Source organism: Chroicocephalus ridibundus, chromosome 3 (assembly GCF_963924245.1).
Source record: "Chroicocephalus ridibundus chromosome 3, bChrRid1.1, whole genome shotgun sequence".
Taxonomy (NCBI): Eukaryota; Metazoa; Chordata; class Aves; order Charadriiformes; family Laridae; genus Chroicocephalus; species Chroicocephalus ridibundus.
In genome coordinates, this window is record NC_086286.1 from 49090239 (window position 1) to 49111627 (window position 21389).

At 37.0% G+C, this 21389-nt stretch overlaps 1 protein-coding gene across 1 annotated transcript in view; it reads left to right on the forward strand.

Moving 5' to 3' along the window:
• The window catches only part of GALNT2 (polypeptide N-acetylgalactosaminyltransferase 2), a 97225-nt gene that overhangs the window by 71254 nt on the left and 4582 nt on the right, over positions 1–21389 (forward strand). The window contains exons 8-14 of the mRNA XM_063329060.1: positions 4684–4771; positions 8548–8635; positions 9190–9293; positions 14136–14262; positions 18192–18284; positions 18480–18563; positions 20231–20357. Coding sequence (XP_063185130.1) covers positions 4684–4771; positions 8548–8635; positions 9190–9293; positions 14136–14262; positions 18192–18284; positions 18480–18563; positions 20231–20357 — 711 coding nt within the window. The remainder of the gene's footprint in view (positions 1–4683; positions 4772–8547; positions 8636–9189; positions 9294–14135; positions 14263–18191; positions 18285–18479; positions 18564–20230; positions 20358–21389) is intronic.

Here is a 21389-nt window from a genome sequence, read left to right on the forward strand (position 1 = left end):
AGCTTCTAAGCTTTCTGCTTGTTCAAATAACTAAGGCAGTGACAATGTTTATGTATAGTATATGATAGTTCTTTGTTATTTTAAATGGATTGGTTTTGCTCACAGTGCAGACGGTATGTTACTTGATCTTAATTGGCAGCATTTTCTTCATAGAATCATAGAATCGTCTAGATTGGAACGGACCTTTAAGGTCATAGAGTCCAACCATTAACCTAGCAGTGCCAAAACCACCACTAAACCATGTCCCTAAGCCCACCTCTTAAATACCTCCAGGGATGGTGATTCAACCACTTCCCTGGGCAGCCAGTTCCAATGCTTGATAACCCTTTTGAAGAAATTTTTCCTAATATCCAATCTAAACCTCCCCTGGTGCAACTTGAGGCCATTTCTTCTTGTCCTATTGCCTGTTACTTGGGAGAAGAGACCTACCTCCACCTCACTACAACCTCCTTTCAGGTAGTTGTAGAGAGCGATAAGGTCTCCCCTCAGCCTCCTCTTCTCCAGGCTAAACAATCTGGATAGTGTCAGTGACAAGAAGCTGAACAGATACGAACTCATTTCTGCTCTGACCTCAAAGGTAACTTTTTCAGGTTAGGGCTACTAGACACTAAGAGAGTATTTTCTGATGAGCTGCTGCATCTGTGCTATATGTAGTGGAAAGCGTGGGGAGTTTTTTATCTTTTCCTTCCAGAATTGCCCACTTGGCATTTGATTCTGTCAGAGTTTTCGGGGATTAGTTGTGTGTGTTACAATATAAAAAACTTACAGCATCCAAGAACAGTCTGAATAGAATCAGTTCTACAATACTCTATGTGCTGTAACCACTTGAGAAAGCTGTGTCTTTGACCTCTTGCTTGTGTTAGGAGCCCCTGAGGCATCACGCGCTCCTCTTCAATTGAAGGATGAACCATCCCACAGTTTTCTTCAAGATGATTTCCTGGTTATGTATCTTTGTCTATTGATCATACTTGCTTAACATTCCTAGAGGGGTCTGACACTGCTAAGGATTTTTCTTCAGCAATTTGAGTAAAGGCTTAAAGCAGAAGCAACATACATACAAGGTGAATATTGTAGAGTTCAGAACATACAGATAACTGTGTAACCTGGAGCTGATATATCTTCTCCCTCTTTGCTCCCTCCTGGAGAATGATTTTCTGCCTGATTCCCTAAGGCTATATTTTAGGACTTCTAGATTTTTTGTGTGTGTGCATTGGTTAAGGAAGATTAAATGAGGAGCCATTGGAGTTTAACCCTTTGATTGTCCCAAAATTTCAACATAGTGATAAGTACACACAGTCTTGAAAACATTGGTAACAACTAGCTATTTCATGAGCATTTGTCTACTTGGCTTTTTCCACTTGCAATTTCTAATCACTTTGATGTTCTATTCTTATAATGCATCAGTTATATGAGAAAAATAAAAATTGGAAGATTCTGGTGCGGAACTGAACTGATCTGTTTTCATAGCATAGCTGCAAATCCTATATCACTTTTAGGAAGGTATTTTTAAACAAAGATGATCTTAAAAGGAAGAAAGACCTAAAATTAAGAATTGAGATGTGGATTGCTTTTTCATATCTGTCTCGGATTTTGTGACCTTGAATGTGTCAACCTTTAAGTGGCACAATGCTGAAAGGGAAATATTTATATTTTCCTCTTGAGACTGTTGTGAAGCTTAATCTTTGAAGTGTCTTGAGATTTTTAGAGGGGGGAGGAAGCAATGTATTCAGAATCTTGAGGATAATTTCTGATGGTTTATGAGAATAATATATAACAGTCAAAGTCTCTAGAGTATACATAACCTCCTTATGAAGTATTAAAATGAAATATTCTGCTACAGATTTCCAGGCACTACAAACTTGCAGTATTCACAGGCTATTTCTTTCCGTTATCCTCACCAAGAAGCACATGATTTTCCAATTGTATGTTCCATTATAAATTATGGCATCATCCCCTCAGAACGAAACAGGAGATTACAAAGAGAGTTCCTTTTTGCTTGTGTTTTTGTTCCTAAAATGCACATAAGACTTCTACTTTAATATCACACTATGGATAAATAAGTATCTGGCTTTAGGATAATTTAAAGGGAACATCTGCTTTTTAGTATTTTAAGTGAATGAACGCCCTGTACTTTGGAGCCCACAAGCTCTTTTTGGCAGTTTCTGTGTTAACAACTTTGTAGTGCCCGGCAAAGCATCACCTTAAGAATGTGCAAGTCTTGTCTATTTTGCTGCTGAGCAAATCTGTTATTTCAAATCATGGAAGGAACAGTATGTTTCCAAGCTAACAAAGTGGTGGTTGTACATCAAACTGAATGCTCACAACCTGGCTCTTTGTCTGTTGGAGAAACAACTGTAAGTTGTTTAAATAATACGTTAGGTGTAGCAAGTGGTGTTACTGTGGTGTCGCACTGACATTGTTAGAACTAATCAGACCAGCAGTAAAAGCCTGAGGAATTCCCAAAGGTATAGAGACAGCATGATACCCGCTTACTCAGCACAGTGGACAGAAGTTGGAGCCTAACTGAAGCTCCAGCTAATGTGATACCTGATAGCTTGGGCAACTTTTACCACCACATTCGACTGTGTGAAGTACAACCACCTGAGAAAATGCACACTTTTGTCAGAAAAGGTTTTTAGAGATGGGCATAGATGTATAAGATGTCTCAGTTTCAGCTAAGGAAAGAAGGAGGAAAAAAAGGAAGGGTAGTTTCATTTTTGTATTTCATGCTGATGGATATATAGTGAATAACTGGATATCTTCTAATTCATCAGTCTTCAAATAAAGGAGTTTTTTAATTCTGTCACTGTACATAGAATGCCTACAATAAGCTCATGGGTGCATCTGAAGTGCTTTAGTGGTGTAGGGGAGGGCACGCACACACAGTATTTTGCAGTTAAGGTGCAGTAAGTCATAATTGGCTCTCAAGTACAACACAGCAAAACTGTATGCTTGCCATTAAAAGCACAGACTTGGGGCTACAGCTAACAAAACCATGAGCTAAAGATGTGATCGATGAGGGAATAGGACAGGTTGGTCTCTTTGTCTGTGTTTCCAGTTTGCTTTAGACCAAGCTAATTAATACTTAGTAGCAGACCTGATTAGATTTTATGTTGTATCCCTCATAAATGCAGATATTTGGCCCAGGTGATATAGCTGCAGTGATACTTAAAAGGAATATAGAAATCAGTAATGAGTCTTCAGCTTTTGGCTTAGTCTTCAGTTTGGATTCTCTTGAATTCGTCTTTTGGCTGATAAGAAGTTAGCGGCTTTTTGCTGACTCAGGCAGAATGACCTACTAAATGCCAACTGTGGAATTAGGGCTTATTAAAATCAGCACAAGTTGAATAGTTAAGATTCAATAAATGACAATGGGCGTTTGATGTCGTTATTGGACCAAGCAAAGCATTTGACTAAGAGTGGCTTATAAATCTCACGTTATGAGCTCAAGCTATTCTTGTACTAGTTTGGTTCCAATCTGTTCTGTATAATACTGATTAGCAAGAGGGATGCTTTGCTTTGCTGAGCCACTACTTAGAATATAAGTATTGTTGTTTGAAGACATACTTATGAAGTAAATTCTTAAAATAGACATGTTAAGGTTGGTATGGGTTTTTTAACTATGAGACCTGTTTCTCTCTAACAGTTACCAAAATATCTCCTGTTTATTCAAAACATTTTTTTACATTCACACGTTTGGTGTTATACTGTTCTGAAGTTATCTGTGCTCTCTGAATGATGTTGAATTGTGGAGCTCAAACTTTTATTTTGAGCTCAATCAAAATGTTCCATCAAACTACCATAGAAGTTATGCTCCAGTGTGTAATTGTAACTTTTTTTTCCCCTCTTAATAATTGATGGAGACAAACTGGCTTAACCATGATACTGCATTTCTAATATTAGATGAGTCTTTTTTTAGAGTACTGATGTCTTGTGATCCTACTGGATGATGCATGTGGAGTTGTTGGAAAGATTTTTATTTTTTCTTAAACTGCTTTGCCAAAAACATCAGCTGAGGTAATTAAAATTGCTCAGAGTAGTATACGAGACCATGGTTCAACAGAGGAATGTAGTATCTGTACCACTGGAATCTTGGCTGCTGGAGATTAATAGCATTCATTAGTTTAGAGGGGAGGGGGTTAGATTGTCTTTCCTATCTAAGTATCCGATTGTGAAGTGTGATTCTTCTAGTGCAAAATGGGTTAGCATTAACCTAAGACTTTTCTGATTGCAGAAAGGCCTAAGTGTTCCTTAAAGGTTGAAATAATAAGACCGTAGTACGCTGCGTGGCTAGAGATTTCCTGTGGAAAATATGAATTGGCTGGATGCTTCTTTTCTTTGAGCTAGTTTTAAAACTAAGAATGGAAGTGCTGTTTGCTTCACTGCCTTTAGAACTTTAAGTTTGCTGCCTTCTTCAAGAGCAAGTCAGAAGAGGGGGATTACTTGAATATAAGTAGCCTAGAATAGAAAGAGGATTCCCAGCCATATCGTGTGGCTTCTGCTTTCTGAAGCAGAGCTGAGTAATGCTATTCCCAGCGCTGGCTTTTCAGACCCATAAGGTGAAGGGATAGCTGGGGGAGACGTGCTAATGAAATCCTGCTGCACTGTTCAACATCTCATCTTGCCTGAACCTTTATATATTGATTTCATTATTTCAATATTACTTTCTAATATTTATTTTAGGACAAGACCAGAGTTGTGTCTCCTATTATTGATGTAATTAATATGGACAACTTCCAGTACGTGGGGGCGTCAGCTGATTTAAAAGGCGGTATGTACCTGTACTGGAATACAAATTTTTTTTTAAAAAAGCATCAGGAATCAAAACTCATGATCACTGCAGTTGTGGAATGGGCACTTAATGTACTCTTCTTCCCTTTCATATATTTAGTTTAAGTTCTATAGTTCAGTTGGTTTTAGGCTTGGATTTTAATTGGCCTTATTGTCTTCTGCTTTAAAACACTTCATCTTTATTATACTAATTCTTGTAAGTTTATGCTGCCTTTTTATAATGTGCAGTACTGAATCCAGTCTTTGTAGGATTGTGTAAATGTGTCAGAAGAAGCTTATGGCCAGAGCTTATGATTCTCTTTTTAGATAAGATAGGCTTTAATTGCTCTCTAGCTTAGAAGCCCATCAGCAATGCAGTGCCTATGAGTTTTTTTTGAGATGCTGGTTTGCTTAAAAAAATTAAACTCTTCTAAATAAGCAGAACGTTTTGGAATGTGTTTTAAAATTAAATGTTTTTGTTGGCCATGATCTGTAATTGTGAAGAGAGTAACATGTGACTTTGAAAATTTGCAGTATTTATACCTTTACAGTTACAAAAATTCCTGTTAAATTGAATTTAGAAGTACTACGGTTTCACTATGTCTAGCTAGTGTAAACTGTTGACAGAAAATAATAAAAAGACTTGTGAAGCTCTCTCTCAAAAAAAAAAAAAAAATCCTTCCCTGGTTTTTGTCACTGTAAGCAAGAATCTAGCATTTAAAACAGCTGTTCTGTGCACACACACCCTTTCTTTTTTTCCTGAAATAATTGTTCCACAAACCTGGAAACTGAACTGTCTGCTCAAAGGTATAAGGTGAACCACAATGTAGAAATTACGCATTGCAGTTGCCACAGTGTTTCAGCTTGTTCTGAATGAGTGAGGAAGGAAAAACAAATTTTGAGCCTGTTCTATCAGTTACTAGTCCCTAACTGGCCACCAAGTGTTGTTCCAGTAAAATAAAATAAAAGTGATATTGGCAAAATGTCACATATGCTTCAATTTTCAGTCAGTGATCTGAAGGTGAGAGCTTCTAATCCTTTTAATTAATGTTCTGAAATAACACCTACAGTGCTTATATTCACAGTATGCTAATGGATAGTTCTGTGCTATTATCTGTGTGCCAGCTTTATTAAAACCTTAAGGCTTTTACCCAATCTATTCACTATGCCTTGAGTATGGAAATCTCTATACCATTATGCGGCTTTTATTGTTTGCAGTAGGAGGAGGAATTCTTTCATTGAAACCTTCGATTGGTTCCTGCGGGGTTCATGCTCTTTAATTCTTCCCAAGTGAAGTGGGAGAAGATTGAGAGATCATTTCACTTGTTGCTTTTCACTTTTCATCTTTGGAACGGTTTCACAATTTACTTATTTATCTTTTTAACTTTTGTTTTCATTTTGTCCCCTTGCACACAATAGAAATAGACTATTTTTTTGAATTTTGTTTTTCTTTTTTTTAAAGTACCTGGAGCCTCCATACTTCTGGACTAAGTAGTGAGAGGCTGCCTTTTTTTAATGTTAACAATAGAAATGTTGCGCATACCACTGTTTAAAGCTATTTGGGGGTCTGTTGAAACATGAATAATATATTTCTTTTCAGTTCCCAGAGGACAGATTACCATGTTAGAGGCACTACAGCATTTGGCATCACGGGACTCTTGCTGGAGCCAAATCTAAACATGGAGACCAAACTATGCTTTCAACCTTAGATACAGTATCTGTGTGGCTGAAGCTGGGAGAGTTGAGACAGCTGGGACAGCAGTTGTGCCTGGCCTGTTTTGAAAGGACTTAATCACCCAAGACGAGCAACCTGGCAAATGCTACAAACATTTTAAAACAGCCAGTGCTGAAATACTTCCCAAGTCTGGCCAATACTAAATCCATGCACTTCATGTTAAAAATACTTTTTTTTTTTTGAGGGTGGATTTGCAAAAATGTTTATGCTGCCCTGAGAAACACTTTAATCACTGGAATAAACTATAGTTAACTGAGATCTAATAATCTAGACTATGCCTATGATGCAGTTTACACTGGATAGAATTTCATATTGGATATGCACTTGTGTTTAAAAATACTCCTTTTACAGAGTTACTGATATTATCTCATTGAGTGCAGATTTTTCCCAGAGTCAGTGAAAATGGAGGCAGAAAACCAGTTTTTATGGGTAGATAATTTATACACTTGTTCAGACTTTGTAACAGAGTGCTGTGTTCCAAAAGAGACCCCTTGTGTTCACTGGAGTATACGTAACAGTATCTCTACCGCTTCTGCCAGAGAAGAGTAGGTATTTTCAAGGTCTCCCAGATGCAAGTGATTTTGCTGCATATGTATGATGAAATGTGACTTTTTAACTGCATGGAAATATTGGAACTCATTTTACTCTTCATGCTGGAGGCTTTGCAGTACTATCGATTGTAGCCATTTTACTGTTTTGCTACTTGAGTTTTGGAGTAGTTAGACAGTCTTTCATTTTTACAGTGCAACACTTCATGAAATACTCAAACATGGAGAGAGAGAGTTGGCATGCATGCTGTAAAGCCTGTTCGGGATAATTTCTGTATTGTGTGTGATAAGTATCTTGTGACTTAAAATGAAAACTGTTTAGTTTTTAACTCCCTGCATCAATCGTTACTGTGCACATTTATGGATGCAGACAGACAGTTTGTAGAACTGTAATTGTTGTCTGTTTACCTTAGCTTTTTCCTCACTTCCCCACAAAGTAATTGCTTTATCTTCATGCTGGAGAAAGAAAACTATTGACATCTGTGCACCAGAAATCTGGAAATCATTCGTTATATGACTTCATAGAATCTAAATGTGTTTTGCAGCAGGCAGTCTGTATAAGGCTGGTTTGCTAGGTGTACTGGGAGAGGGCTATGGACCTTCTGTAGTTTTTTAATAGATGTTCATGCTTATGGGCATAACCCAGCTCAGAAACTGTTATGAAAGTGTTTTCTGTAGGAAGTTTGTCTTATACCAGCTGCGTTATCATTGCCTAAAGGAGTTAATTCAAATGGTTGTCAGGTAGAAAGCTGCTGTAGGTGATCCGTTGGTCTTGTCTATTCTAGTGATCTTTATGTTCTTCTGTGCTAAACTCACAAAAGGACCAGGCCAGCTGTTGCTGTGTGTGTACACACATATACGTGCATACATAAGGGAAGTAAGATTTTGGTGCTCTAGCGTTTGCCTCAGGTTCAAAAAGTGATGTACTTAAAGTACGCAGTGGGGAGGCAGGAAGTTAAATGAACGTTAATGAGATAAGTGGGAGCTACATAACCTGTTGTGACCTTCACGGTACAGAGTTTCTGCTGATAGAGGAGTAGCAAGAGTACTGCATAAAGCCTGTGTAAACACAAATATGTGATCATTTGATAGGAGTTGAACAGTAAAGACTGTTAGGAGCATTTGAAATGGCTGGAAGATCTTCATATGGTGTTCTACTTGATTTAAGGATATGAGACACTGGATTCATATATAAGGCATTTTTTTCACGTGTTGACTGGGTTTCTTACTTCGTGTAATAGATGGCAACAAGAGAAATCAAAGTTATTTTGAACTTGAGATTACTTTTTGTTTTATTTTCCTGTCAACTTCTTTATCTTTCATCTGGACTCCTACTTGTTTGTTTTTTACCGAGAAGCTTTTAAAAGTTTAAATTTTTCCTTTAAGTAACAGATCCTATTTTTTTCAGTCAACATTATGTTATTACAAGTTGAATGATGACCATAATATTTTTAACGTCCTACTCTTTTTTTTTTTTTTTTTTTTTCCTTGAAGGCTTTGATTGGAACCTGGTGTTCAAGTGGGATTACATGACACCAGAGCAAAGAAGAGCACGGCAGGGAAATCCAGTTGCTCCCATAAAGTATGTCCAAACCACCATTTCTCCCTCTAAAAGACTGTAGTTTGCAACTGACCAAAGTTAAAAATCATCTTCTCTGAGTCTGAAAGGGGATCTTTACTATAGCTTTCATTAATATTGAAATTTCATTCGTATTTGTGTGGCATTATGGGACTTTCAGAAATAAATTGTATTTGAAAAAAATACTTTAAAGCACACTAGTAGATTATTTCCCCTAAACAGAGTGGCATCCGCTTTTTGTTAAAAGTTGGCATGTTTTGAGGGCTAAAGATACGGCATCAGTTTGAATGCTTTATTGCTGGCACAAATTGCCACCCTTTACATAAGGAACTTGTGAGCCAAATGGAGATTGGGAACTGCCTCTGATGGTGGTCATAGCACTCTATATGCTATAGAAATGTGTGCAGACAACATTTGAAGTGGTAGATGCGAAATTCATTGCATTTGAAAGCATTGCAAATTTTTTCAAGGAGATGTTAATCTTGAGGTGCAAATAATAGCTACCTCCCAGTTCATGGTTCTTTAAGTGTTTAATTTATTTTTTCTTGTTTGTTTAGGACACCCATGATAGCTGGTGGGTTATTTGTGATGGACAAATCTTATTTTGAACAACTAGGGAAGTATGACATGATGATGGATGTTTGGGGTGGAGAAAACTTAGGTATGTATATTATTTACCTTCGGATCAGTCTTGAAAGCAAGCAAGTTTTCATCATTGCCTTTACTGTCACGGATTCATGTCTCCTTGATTTTGTGCCAAAAGGGTTAAAACCAGAGTTAAAACTTCACATATATCATTGGCAAAATACAAAAAGTTTGTTTCAATTAAAGGATTAAAACAAGGTAGGAATTATATGCTAAATATGAGAGAATAAAAGTATTTGTTCATTACACCGTGTTTTTTTTTTTTTTTAATGGAAGTTGGCTGATAAAATAAAAAAATTACAGGATTTTTCAAAATCCTTTCAAAAGGATTTTCAAAAACACTATCTTGTTTGCAAGTCATCTCCTTATCTAAGGTTATTGATTAAAATACAATAATGTTTAAATGCTGGCAATCTAAGGCATGTTTTAAGAAGTCATTGAAATTTAATCGTTGAAAGTAGAACACAGGAGTTCGAGTTTAATGTTCTTACAGCTTAAGAAATCATTTAAAACTCTGACTGAAGAATAATCTGTTTCTTAACTTTAATAATACTATACTGCCTGACATCTAAACTTAGTGACTTTTTTAATTTTAAATGCCTACTTTAGCCCTATAAGATAATTACGGTTGAGAAGGCATTTTTGCTGTAATTCCTTATTTTCAGATGTTTAAGTGAGTGGGATTTAGGGAAGAGGGAGCAGGGGCTGAGAGAACTTGTGCTTTAGCCATCTCTTCTTTGACCTGGTGGTTAGATCTGACTTTAGTACTGTTTTGTTTGGGTTTTTTTTTTGTGCTTTGCATTACTGTATTGTGCAATTTTTTTCTCCAGTTAAGACTGGTATACTTGTACTAAAACAAAAAAGATTTGAGAGGACCAGAACTGTCTAACTTCTCAAGACTTCCAGTCTGTCATTAATTTAGTTTTTTTAGGGTAGGGATGGTTCAAAGTAGTGTGTTTTCAGGACCAGTTCTAAGGATAGAAACTTCTCTACTGCACGTGCTAGCTGCAAAATCCTAAAATATCTTGAACTTGTAAAAACCCATGAGTATTTTGAGTTACTGATATATTCATATGCATTGAGTGTATGCTTGGCCTACAAGGAAACGTCTGCTGTATAGAGCACACAAAGCATGGAGACGTGGTAACCAGATGTTTAACACTCCTGTAAGGATTTTAAAGGCTGGAAGGAGGCATCCTTACAGTCCAGTCTCTGACCTTTCTATGCAATACTCAAAGAAAGCTCTTATGTATTTTCAACAATAGCTTTCTGTGTTTCTGTTTTCTCACTATTATGGCTGTATATTGCTAAATTGTATTCATATGCATATCATAATTTTTCATTTTTTAAATGTACTGGAAAGTTATTGGATAGACTTACTACAGCAATACTCGCATTCACTTTGAAAACCTCCTTTGCCACTAGAGCACTTAAATATTTGATTAGCTGCAAGCATGTACGTGAGCGACAAAGCTTTTTTTCCTGAAAATTTAGCAGCTGCTTTCATAATTGAGAACTGGATAGCAGGAAGGGGCACAAGCAACAGCTCCTTACTCAAGATGAGAAGACTGTTTATGTTGCTGCTGCTGCATTCTGTTCCCCCTTCTCCGTGGAAAGGAGGAGATGGAGACTTTGGGGTGCCTTTTCTCTGCTCCCTGAAAAGGCAAAGTCAGTCAGTACAGCAAACAGCTAATGATTTGTTCATAGCTGCCAGACTAACTGAAGATGAGTAAAAAATCATGTGACGAATGATTTTATTGGCAATAAATGACACATGCACCAGATACTGGAAATCTGTGATGTGCATTTTAAAATTCAACATGTGTACTCACACGCTTCTTTGCTCTCAAGCGTATCTCTGGATCAGCAGCTTGATATTTCATGCAAATAACCTGCTAGATGGACTTGCAAAATAATTCTATACATTATATTTATGCTTTATAAAACTCAGTATTTTTCCTTCAAGCACGTACAGAGCAGCTGTTGTATGAGATTTTGTTCACATGTTAGTATAGTCCCAACTTCACAAATTTCAAGATGGGCCTGCAGTATTTTCCCTAAATTAGCTAAGAGACAGCTCTTACCGTTACCATGAAGACCCAGTGCATTTTCAGTTTGTTGCTAAATGTGACTGATGACACGTGCTTGCTGTACAAAACATGGATCAGGGTTTGTTCAGTCTTGTCTTGAAATCCTAAACTCTAATTCTCAGAATCTTTACAATGCTTTTTAATAAGCAGAGAAGGATTGGAGTACACTGGAAAGCTGGAGGGACCATTAGAAAGTTTGGGTCTAGTTTGAAAACCTGGACCTTTCTTAATTTTGCTAAAATCAGGGAGTGAGAGAGACATTCCCTATCTTTTATGTTGATGACACACTACAATAAAAAGAGCAAATCTGTTATTGAGAGGTGTAACGTAACCTCATGCAACTGAAGAATGTTTGATGTGCTGTTTATGCCTTTTTAATGAAAAACTGTCCATTGACATTGATACAATAGTAACATTTCTTCTCCCACTATTTGAGTATGTTGAGAATTTGTGGGGTGTTTAAGTCTCAGTTGCTGTACATTCCTTTTTCTTTAAAAAAATCCACATAGGCTTTAGAAGCCATGTTGGTGCAAATAAGAACTAGTTTGCTTCTCCCTATTTACTAGTCCCTTGCTCTTTTTTCTATAGAGCTGTTTTTCATCATTTTCACATTTTTTGAGAATCTTCAGAATCTAAGGTGTTGGAAAGTATACGTGTAAGTTTACATTTCTGGGAATTTATGGAGGAGAATTAATCAAATTAATGTACACGGTAGAGGAAGCTATGAATAATGAAAAAAGTTGACACAAGGTATTTCAAAATTACTTATTAAACAACAATAATTTTTCAATACCCACATACATTTAATAGATGACAGTGACTTTTTGGATTAAATGTTCAAATGAATCATTTTAAAATGAAAGAGCTTTAGGCATACTGCATTGACCTTCATTTTTAACCAGAATCTCACTTTACATCATTTCAGAGGCATTTGTTTCCTAATACTTAAATAAGTCTAATAGTAGATTTCAAGCATTTAGTCTGCACTTACTTGTCTAACGCAAAAGCCTTTATCTTTGATAGATCTCCCTGTCTTCTGTCACTAGCTTGTCCTCACATTGGGCTAATAACTATATGAACTTTCTAGCAAAACTCCATAAATAATGCTTCAGAGTGGTACAAGAAAACTATTACTCCTCTGCTTTCACAATTTTAGAAGTATGGGATGAAATTTGAGCTAGATATGGGAAAGCCTGAAATCTTCTATCTGTGTGTAATTTATTCTGGTAGAAACATAGAAGTGCTTTTGTTACTTGTTTAATAGAAGCAGTGACCAGTCATTTACTGCGATTCTCACTTTTTTCATTCTAAGTTCAAAATAAGAGGTGTAAGAATGAAGTCAGTGCCGTGAAAAATGTATGCAGAGAACGTCATGTTCAATGGCTTTAAAAATACTTTTGCCTATTTTCTCATATTAATTTAAGTGGAAGATCAAGACCAAAAATTACTGACAAGGACAATATTGTCACTAATATTTTTGGAGGATAATCTGTCTGGAGATTGGATTATGTTGACTGTCTAGGACTCATGAATATGCTTAATTGGCCCTGATGCAACAGAATTTATCACTGAAGTAAAACAAACAGGAAATTATCCTTGTAAAAGTAAAGGCTATTCAGAAGAAAGGCAGTTGACTTGCACTGTCAACAGCTGAAATCACAACACCTCTTTTTTTCTTTCTTTCTTTTTCTGTGGACAGACCATCAAGAAGACATGCTCTCTAATGTTTGGGGTTGTTTTTTGGTTTTGTTTTGTTTTTGTAAATTTAATTTTTGAAGTAATGCTGTTTTTAAGATTAATTTTGTGTATGTGAGGGGAAGACTTATGGGAGATGGAATGGCACTTAAAAGTCATAAAAGGTAGACACTGAATTTAAATTAGAGGCATTTATTACTATCATTTTTAATTTGTGGAAATATACTGAATGATTATGAAGAGGCTTGAAACTAAAGGTAGCACTCAATAACTGGCAGCACCTGCTGGACTAAAGGGGGAATCATCAAAATTGCATCCAGTAGCACTGTTTCACTCTTCTGACTGTGCTTATTTGGAGTGAATGAGGAAAAGCTCTCTCAGCACCAGGTGACTTCTGCTGCCAAAGGTCTAAGTTGAGAAAGGTGTATAAATATTTCTAGACCTTCTTGTCCTCACTAGGTGGGTAAGCTCACTAGTGTGGCTGAGAATTGTACTGTCCATAACCTTCAGCTTGCAGAAGTTGCATTTTTATTCAGTCTGTCTTCAAATAAAGATTGACTTGATATAACACCTTCCATGGCCAGTGTTTGGGACTGTTTGGTTATCTGCTATAATAAGTTAGCAGCTCATATCTATTGATTGTTTTATCATGCCTTGATTTTTTTTTTTTCCACTGTGTTGTTCCATCTTTAGCTAAAAAATTCTGCTATCAGCTAGAACATTAATTTGTCTGTTAAGGGTACCTACTGTTGCTTACCCTTTAGATAAAGCACAGGAATAGTACATATAGACCTAATGTACTCTGGCAAATTGCAATGTGGTTTATGAATTTGGGGAATGCTGGTAACCTCTGATAAGAGAAGACATACAGGTTTGCTTCCAAGTTATTATAATTATTTCTCTCAAGCTTGGAGAATAATAAATGCTGAAATATGCCTTTGTTTATCCTATAATTTCTCAGAAAACCATCTTATTGATCTTCTCAGCAATAATCACTGAAAGCCTTCTCTGTAAATAATATACTACAAAATTACAGTATTTTGTGATGTTGGTCTTTCATGTTTTTATTTCAGAGATCTCATTCAGAGTTTGGCAATGTGGTGGGAGCCTAGAAATCATCCCTTGCAGCAGAGTGGGTCATGTATTCCGCAAACAGCATCCTTACACGTTTCCCGGTGGGAGTGGTACCGTGTTTGCAAGGTAACTGTTAAGTCTTCAGCTAAATAGCAATATTTTGGATTTCTTCAGATGATCAGAAGGTGGCAGTAATTTCATTTTAAGGATCTCTTCTTTAGAAATATTTGCAATATTATCTAGCGTGGAAAAAAATTAAAAGGAAATTAATGACTTTGAAGCAACTATGCAGATTGAGAGAAGAACCTGAAAGTTGAAAAAGGGAAACTTCTAGTAGGCACAGCCTGAGAATCTAGAAAAAAAGGGAACGCTTAGCTTGGCATTCTATCGATTTTGAGAACTTTGCTTAATTGGTTTTAAAGGAGGCTTTCTTTTCAGAATTGTCTCATAAATCTTTGTTTTATAGAAAGGTTCATCATTCACTAAGAGCCAGAATACACTAAGTTATGAATATGCTTTGTTTGCTTTTTGTTAATACATGATCAGTATGTGATATGCAAATGATTATGTAGACTGATTCTGGCATTTGTGCCAGTCTGTTGGCAACTTCATCCTATATCATATTTGCCTTTCCTGTGATATGTTTAAAAATGCTTTTTCTGTAGACCTAAGAAACTGAGGTATCAAGGGTTTAGATTAATATGCCTATTAATTTTGCTGTTGATACAAAGTTCAGCAGTAGCTGAAATACTGAGCTCTTTCCTCATTTTCTCCTCTGTAGAAAGAGAACAGTAATTCTGATTCATGTTCATAGTGTTTTTTAAGTAATATGGATGAAGGTATTGTATAAGTGTATGGTGGAGGTTTTGACCAAGGCTATATCAGTTGTGGCTGAAGAATTACTGTAGGTTTTGGTTTAGAGAATTGGACTTGATTCTCAGGGGGCTGAAGAAGTACAAGTCTCAACTAAAGGTTCTGTGTGTTAAGAGCTGCAAATAAAGTTGTTTGTTCACCCTTGAAAGGATATGGAGCCCAAACTCTGTTTAACATGAAGCAACACACAGAGCACAGTTGTACTTAAATTCCTAAAAACGTTGTAAGCTGCCGATGCATTTGGACTTGTGTTTCACCTTAGATTGAGGAGCTTCCTTAGGGTATAATTCTTCTCTTCCACTCTGGTTATGCCACCAAGATGACTCTCATTTAATTGTTTGCTAAAATAAAGTCACTGTCCTGTTTCTTCCAGTAGTTATAGTAGGGATTTTTCTGGTCTTTTTCTTTGAGATCTGTATCTTATACTACAGTGAAATGAATAATAGTACTTATAGGAAAACAAAAGCTAGCAAAGAAATCTACATCTTAATACATCACATCTCTATTCCAGCCAAGATTCTGCTTTTCTTGGGGTTTTTTTTGTGGTGTTTTTTTTTTTGTTGTTTTTTTGTTTGTTTGTTTGGTTTTTTTAAATAGGTACTTAAACATAGCTCAACCAAAAAGAAGGAAAAAGGTGTGGCTGTATGCATGCAAGCATACAGCAGACATCAGAAATGCATCGTATTAGCAGGGACTGAAGATTCTGCATTCATACTGGGATTAAAGCTTTGGGATTTTGTGGTGAAATCAAATCATTATTGTGATTTGATCACTTAAACATCCTGACGATTACTATGACGGCCTTTTTAAAAGGCACATTGTGTTTTGCAGTCATTTGTATTCAAAATGACTTTGAAACGAGATCCCTCACGTACTTGAATGTTGAGAGCAGCTGAAGCCTGCAAACTGTGTCTTGGGTACTTACATCCCTTTCCAGCTCTACCTTTCTCTGCAAGTAGTTTATTACCTGTGTCCTTAGCTGTCCAGCTGTCTCAAATTCTGAAACGCCATTAAAATTCTTTGTTTCATTGGAATTATTCTTCAATTGACCTACAAAAGTTGCATATCACCTAAAAGCAGGGTTGACAGGTTGCTGTATATTTGGTTTCCTCATCGGTCAGCTTTCTTGGGTGTCAAACCCAATGTAACAGCAATGTAACAGAATGCCTTAAAATCAGTTTTAGCAATGAGAGAACGAGAAATGTAAGGTAATGGGATACCCATGTAATACAGGTATTATCAGATATGTGTAGGACGATGGTGCCAAGAAACTTGCTGCATGGAATCTGTGCTAGTCTTGCAGTCGGGACTTGTTAGCTTATACCATCATCTGTCCCTTGACTGTATGCAATTTGTTCTGGGGTGCTCTGGGTAAGCGTCCTATTTTTAGCTGACTAGTCAGTATGCACTGCCTTTTGGCAGCCAAAACAAATTGGTGGTTCTGGATGAGTGGCTGGGAGTCCTGTTTCATGAGAGGGGAGACCACATCCTGGCTCTGTGGTGTGGGCGGACACAGCTTGTGTCTGGCAGGATTTGTTAGACCATTATGCACTACCTTAATACACCACTTCAGACGAGCTCATAAACCTTGCAGACCTCAGTCTGCTCCGTGCGAAGCTGCCTCGGATTGCCCGGTGCTAGGTTTCATTAACTGTAGCTCAGCATTAAGTGCTGAGTGCGCCCTATGTTTTGTTCCTCGGTACCCTGCCTTCTTTGCGGTCTTACTAGTTTAGGCAGTTCTCTACATCTACACAGTTTCTGTACGCGTGTCACACTAAACCTGAACTGTTCGTCCCTGAGTATGGGGAAGCGTGATGCGGGCATGCATTCTGGCCCTGACAGTGCCTTTGGAGTCGTTAAACCCTGGCAAACTGAATAGTTCCTCTCCCATCACTAAAATCTGTTTGGTCTGTGGGCAGCCAAGCTGATTGCTGAGCAAGCCACAGGGGCAGGTGCTGAGTGGCTGACTCTCACTCACGCGAGCCTGAGAGACTGCAAGTGCAGATAAACTGAAATAGCTCTGTAATCTGTATTGAATGGGATGTTGCTTACAAAAAGCTTAAAGGAATCTTTGCAAGGAAAAATCAGTCCTCAAACAAAAAAAAAAAAACAAACAAACAATTGAGGTCTGTCCCGTGAGTTTTGTTTTGGTTTGGTTTTTTTTTTCCTTCCCCACGTCCTTCCTTCCTCAGCTCCTGACTAATTTTTATCTTTTGGATTGGAAAATCATATTAAAGAAGTTATTGGCTGACTGAGTTTACTCCAGTTGCTTTAGATTAACTTACTGCCAAATGTAAAATAAGTTCAGAGCATGGCAGTTGCAAGTGAAATAAGACTTAATTTTCTAAGCATAAAACTACAAACAATAAAAGTAAATGAGTTTTTCCATCCCCTGGCTTCCATGTAAAAGGCATTACCCTCTGGCAGTCCAAAAGGAGATTTAAAGACACCAGTTACATAAATACAGGAATTTTAGTTAGAGATGTGTTTGATTAGAACTAAAGAATTTGGGTTAGTGTTTTTCACATTTATTGCAATAATTGATCTTTTGAATTTTAAAACATTAAAAATATTTTCTAATTACTGGATTTCCTCTGTTACCTCAACTACAGCAGACTTGCTTGGCTCATAGCCTTAAGTGTCATGACAGCTTCTGTCTTTTGGGAACTTTGAGTGACCTGCTGGTAGGAATAGGACGAAGACTGAAAATAGATCTTACCTCTGTTAGCGTATCTGCTTTCAGAAAGGTAAAAGATGTTATTAGATATTGCCAATTGTTGAGATTTTTATGTTTCCAATTAACTCGCTTATCCAGGTGAACACTCACTGAATTTGGCTTCTGACAAGGTACTGTTATAAAAAGAAAAAACCAAACAACAACATAACAACTTAATGAAGTTTGCAGAAAGAACTCCAAGATGCGTATTAAATTCTGGATGAAAGCTTGAAGTAGTGATGTGTGTGGAAAAGACATAAATTTCATTATAAACGCATTGATTTCAGTTGTGTTACTCTCTAATGGTTTTCTATTACTTGGGTCTTTAATAGGGAATCTTTTGCCTGGCTTGAGGCAGCTGACTATGTAGTACTAGGAAGGATTAAAATCAACCCAAGGATAAATGATATGGTTTAATTGCAGCTAGACAAAATATAACCTGTGTGTTTCATATCATTGTCCCTAGAAATACACGCAGGGCAGCAGAAGTCTGGATGGATGAGTATAAAAACTTCTATTACGCCGCAGTGCCTTCAGCCAGGAATGTACCTTATGGCAAGTAAGTCACAAGTGCTTCTTTGTCCTATTCATTTATTCCTCATGAGACAGCACCTTCTGAGGTGAAAGCAGTGCTAGGTCTCATGTTATCTCTTTAAGAGATAGTTCTACTGTTCTTGAGTTTTCTGTGTATTCCTTAACGTATATGAAGACAACAGCCTGACTTTGAAAACTGCTCCTTTTTTTCCCCCTCCAGTATTCAAAGCCGAATGGAACTCAGAAAGAGACTGAGCTGCAAACCCTTCAAGTGGTATCTTGAAAATGTTTATCCTGAGTTACGGTGAGTCTTGGCTGAATCGGAGATAGTATGGAGTTCTCTTTTCTTTTTTTTTTTTTTTTTCTCCCTTCACCAGAAATCATCAGTTTCTCTTTCCCCTTCCTTGGATGTAAAAGATGTTTTTTAATTTATTCGTGAAATCAATGCCTCATGCAGGCTTACTTGCTTTTGTTTTTATTAGTTCCATTCATAAAGAGAAATTTTTCCCCTAGTAAGCTCCTTTTCCTTTTTCTACTTACCTGCTACTGCAGCTGTAGTCGTGCTATTTTAGAGAACACTGTCCAAAGGACCCAACTTGCCTGAGCCTGAAGTTAGTCTCCTACACAAGCTGTTTGCTCAGAGATGTTCTGTATCCTGTTGTCATCCCTTTAAAGCTTTCGCCTTCACCAAAGCACATGCCTAGTTGAGTGAGGAGACTGAATCTCAGTACAGTACAATTTAACGGGAGTCAGCAGACAAGAGGGCCTTCTACATTTGGCAGACAAGGGCAGATGCCTAAGACTCTAAGAAACTGAGTCTTCTGCTTTTTCTGTCTCTTGTTCTCTGTCACTGGATAATCGCTAACTTTTGAGGAAGGTGTGTGAGAAGACGGAAATGAGGGGTAACATCTCTTAACAGTTTCTGTAACATGAATGCATGCTGACTAACGAAAAATCCTTGGGGGAGAAACAGTTTTTGGAAGGATAAAAAGGTTTTTGTTCAATAATCCGTTAATAAGTATGTCTGTCAGATATGAGTCTGTAAACTAGTTTGTCTGCTGTCAACCTAATATTGGTAGTGTAATGGTAAGATACTCTGTGTGGCTTCTAAGAATACTTGTTTTTTTCCTGGGGGCATGTCATGTCAGTAGAGTCAGGTAACTGCTAGTGGCATTTAGGCTTGGAATGCAAAAGCACCAGCCATTACAGTCCTAGTGAAACATGTACAGAACGACACGTACTAGAGAGTCTCATAAACCAGGATGATGCTGAGGAAGTAAGTTATTCCTTATTTTTCTCTTAAAAGTGCCAGAGGATATTTATTTTTGTTTAATTTGTCAGAAAAAATACATCTTGCAAGCTCTTCTGGAAAATGTGCTACCATAAGCACTACTGAAGTGTAATGCTGTCTTACACTGTGTCATCTCTCATGTGCTCATTCTGCTGGGTTGAATTACTACACTCATAGTCTGAAGTTTTTAAAAAGAGCTAATATGCCTTACTCTTTGATGTGAGCTCATGGGTTCTACCCCACAAGTTCACTTTTCTAACACTTCAGTAAAAACAGTCTAGGAAAAAATGTAAAATGTCATATTTATGCCACAAGCTAGCTTGGCTGAAAGAGCAAGAGGGCTTGATGACCTTAACTGATAGCATTAAGCTTGAGTGACCTTAAAATGATGATGATAAGTCATCTTTAATTTGCTTTTTGTGCTGGATTTGTATGTTCATTCTCATTCTCTGGTACAAGTCTCTTTATATTCTGTCCTAAACTTGCAAGTTTACTCATGTTTGATCAGTTCATGAACAGATAATTGCCTTCCCTCTTCAGAAGATGATTGAAATTTCCAGATAGTAGTAATCACTCATGTTTAACCTGTCATCTTAAAAATACTCTGAGTAAAGACAAGGAGTTAAAAAAGACAAATATAAAGAAATTACATTAATCACATGTTTCTGGTTTTGTTTTAGGGTACCTGATCATCAAGATATAGCTTTTGGGGCTTTGCAGCAGGGTACCAATTGCCTTGACACTTTGGGCCACTTTGCAGATGGAGTTGTTGGAGTTTATGAATGTCATAATGCCGGAGGAAATCAGGTCTGTATGCCATTGATTTTATTATTTTTTTTTCCACAGTATGTGACCTTTAAGTTAAAAAACCAGAAGTGGAACTTTTTAACTCAAGCAGGTACTGTGTGCTGGTGATAGGAAGGTGAAGCCAAATCAGCAAATCAGTTATTATAACAGACTGGCTAAATAACTTCTCCCTCAAATATAACTTTGCAGTTTCAGGATTAGAATCTGAGCCTAGAGATACATCCAATGTGCATCAGATTATCCCCTTCCTTTGTCTCTATTAATATTTGCTTTTACACTAGAAGACAGTAACTTCCTTCCCAGGAGCTTTATACTTGTAAAGAAAGCTTTTTTTAAAGAATTGGTGTGTTTGATTTTTTTTTTTGAAGGGGATTTTTACTTAAAAAAAGATTTGGGTTGTATTAAGCATATTGCCTAAGGCCAGCAAAATAGAAGAATGCTTTACTGTGATGCCCTATTAGTCACTTCCAATTTGCGGTAGTGGGGTATAAAAAAAATCTGTCTTAAATCCCTGTTTGGCTCTTGTTGAAAACAGAGGTGCCTAAATGTCATAATCCTATTCGCTCACAGTAAAGGGAGTGTTTCAACAAATCCTTTCTAATCCTACTCTTAAAATAATTGAAATGCGTCAAATCTGTAAATGAGAGCATTAATTATTTCAAAGAATCTATTTATGCAGTTGTGACTTAGTTATCATGAAGTCTATGCATACGTGCTCACTGTTTTGTGAGCTGCTTTGTCGCTAAATTATTTTCAGAATCAACCTGACTATAAATCAAATGTAAGATTAAACCTTCAAGTACATCAGTTAAAATAGAATGCTGACCAATTACAAATTAACTGTTGAAAGAGTATCAGAATTTTGCTTGCTCTGATTTAAATTAGAAGGGGAAAACCCTAAAATCAGCCAAAGACTAGAATAAAGAAGTTATTTCCTGGAAGAGTTACCATGTTGGAAAAGAGAAGGCTCCGGGGAGACCTTATAGCGGTCTTCCAGTATCTGAAGGTGACCTACAGGAAAGCTGGGGAGGG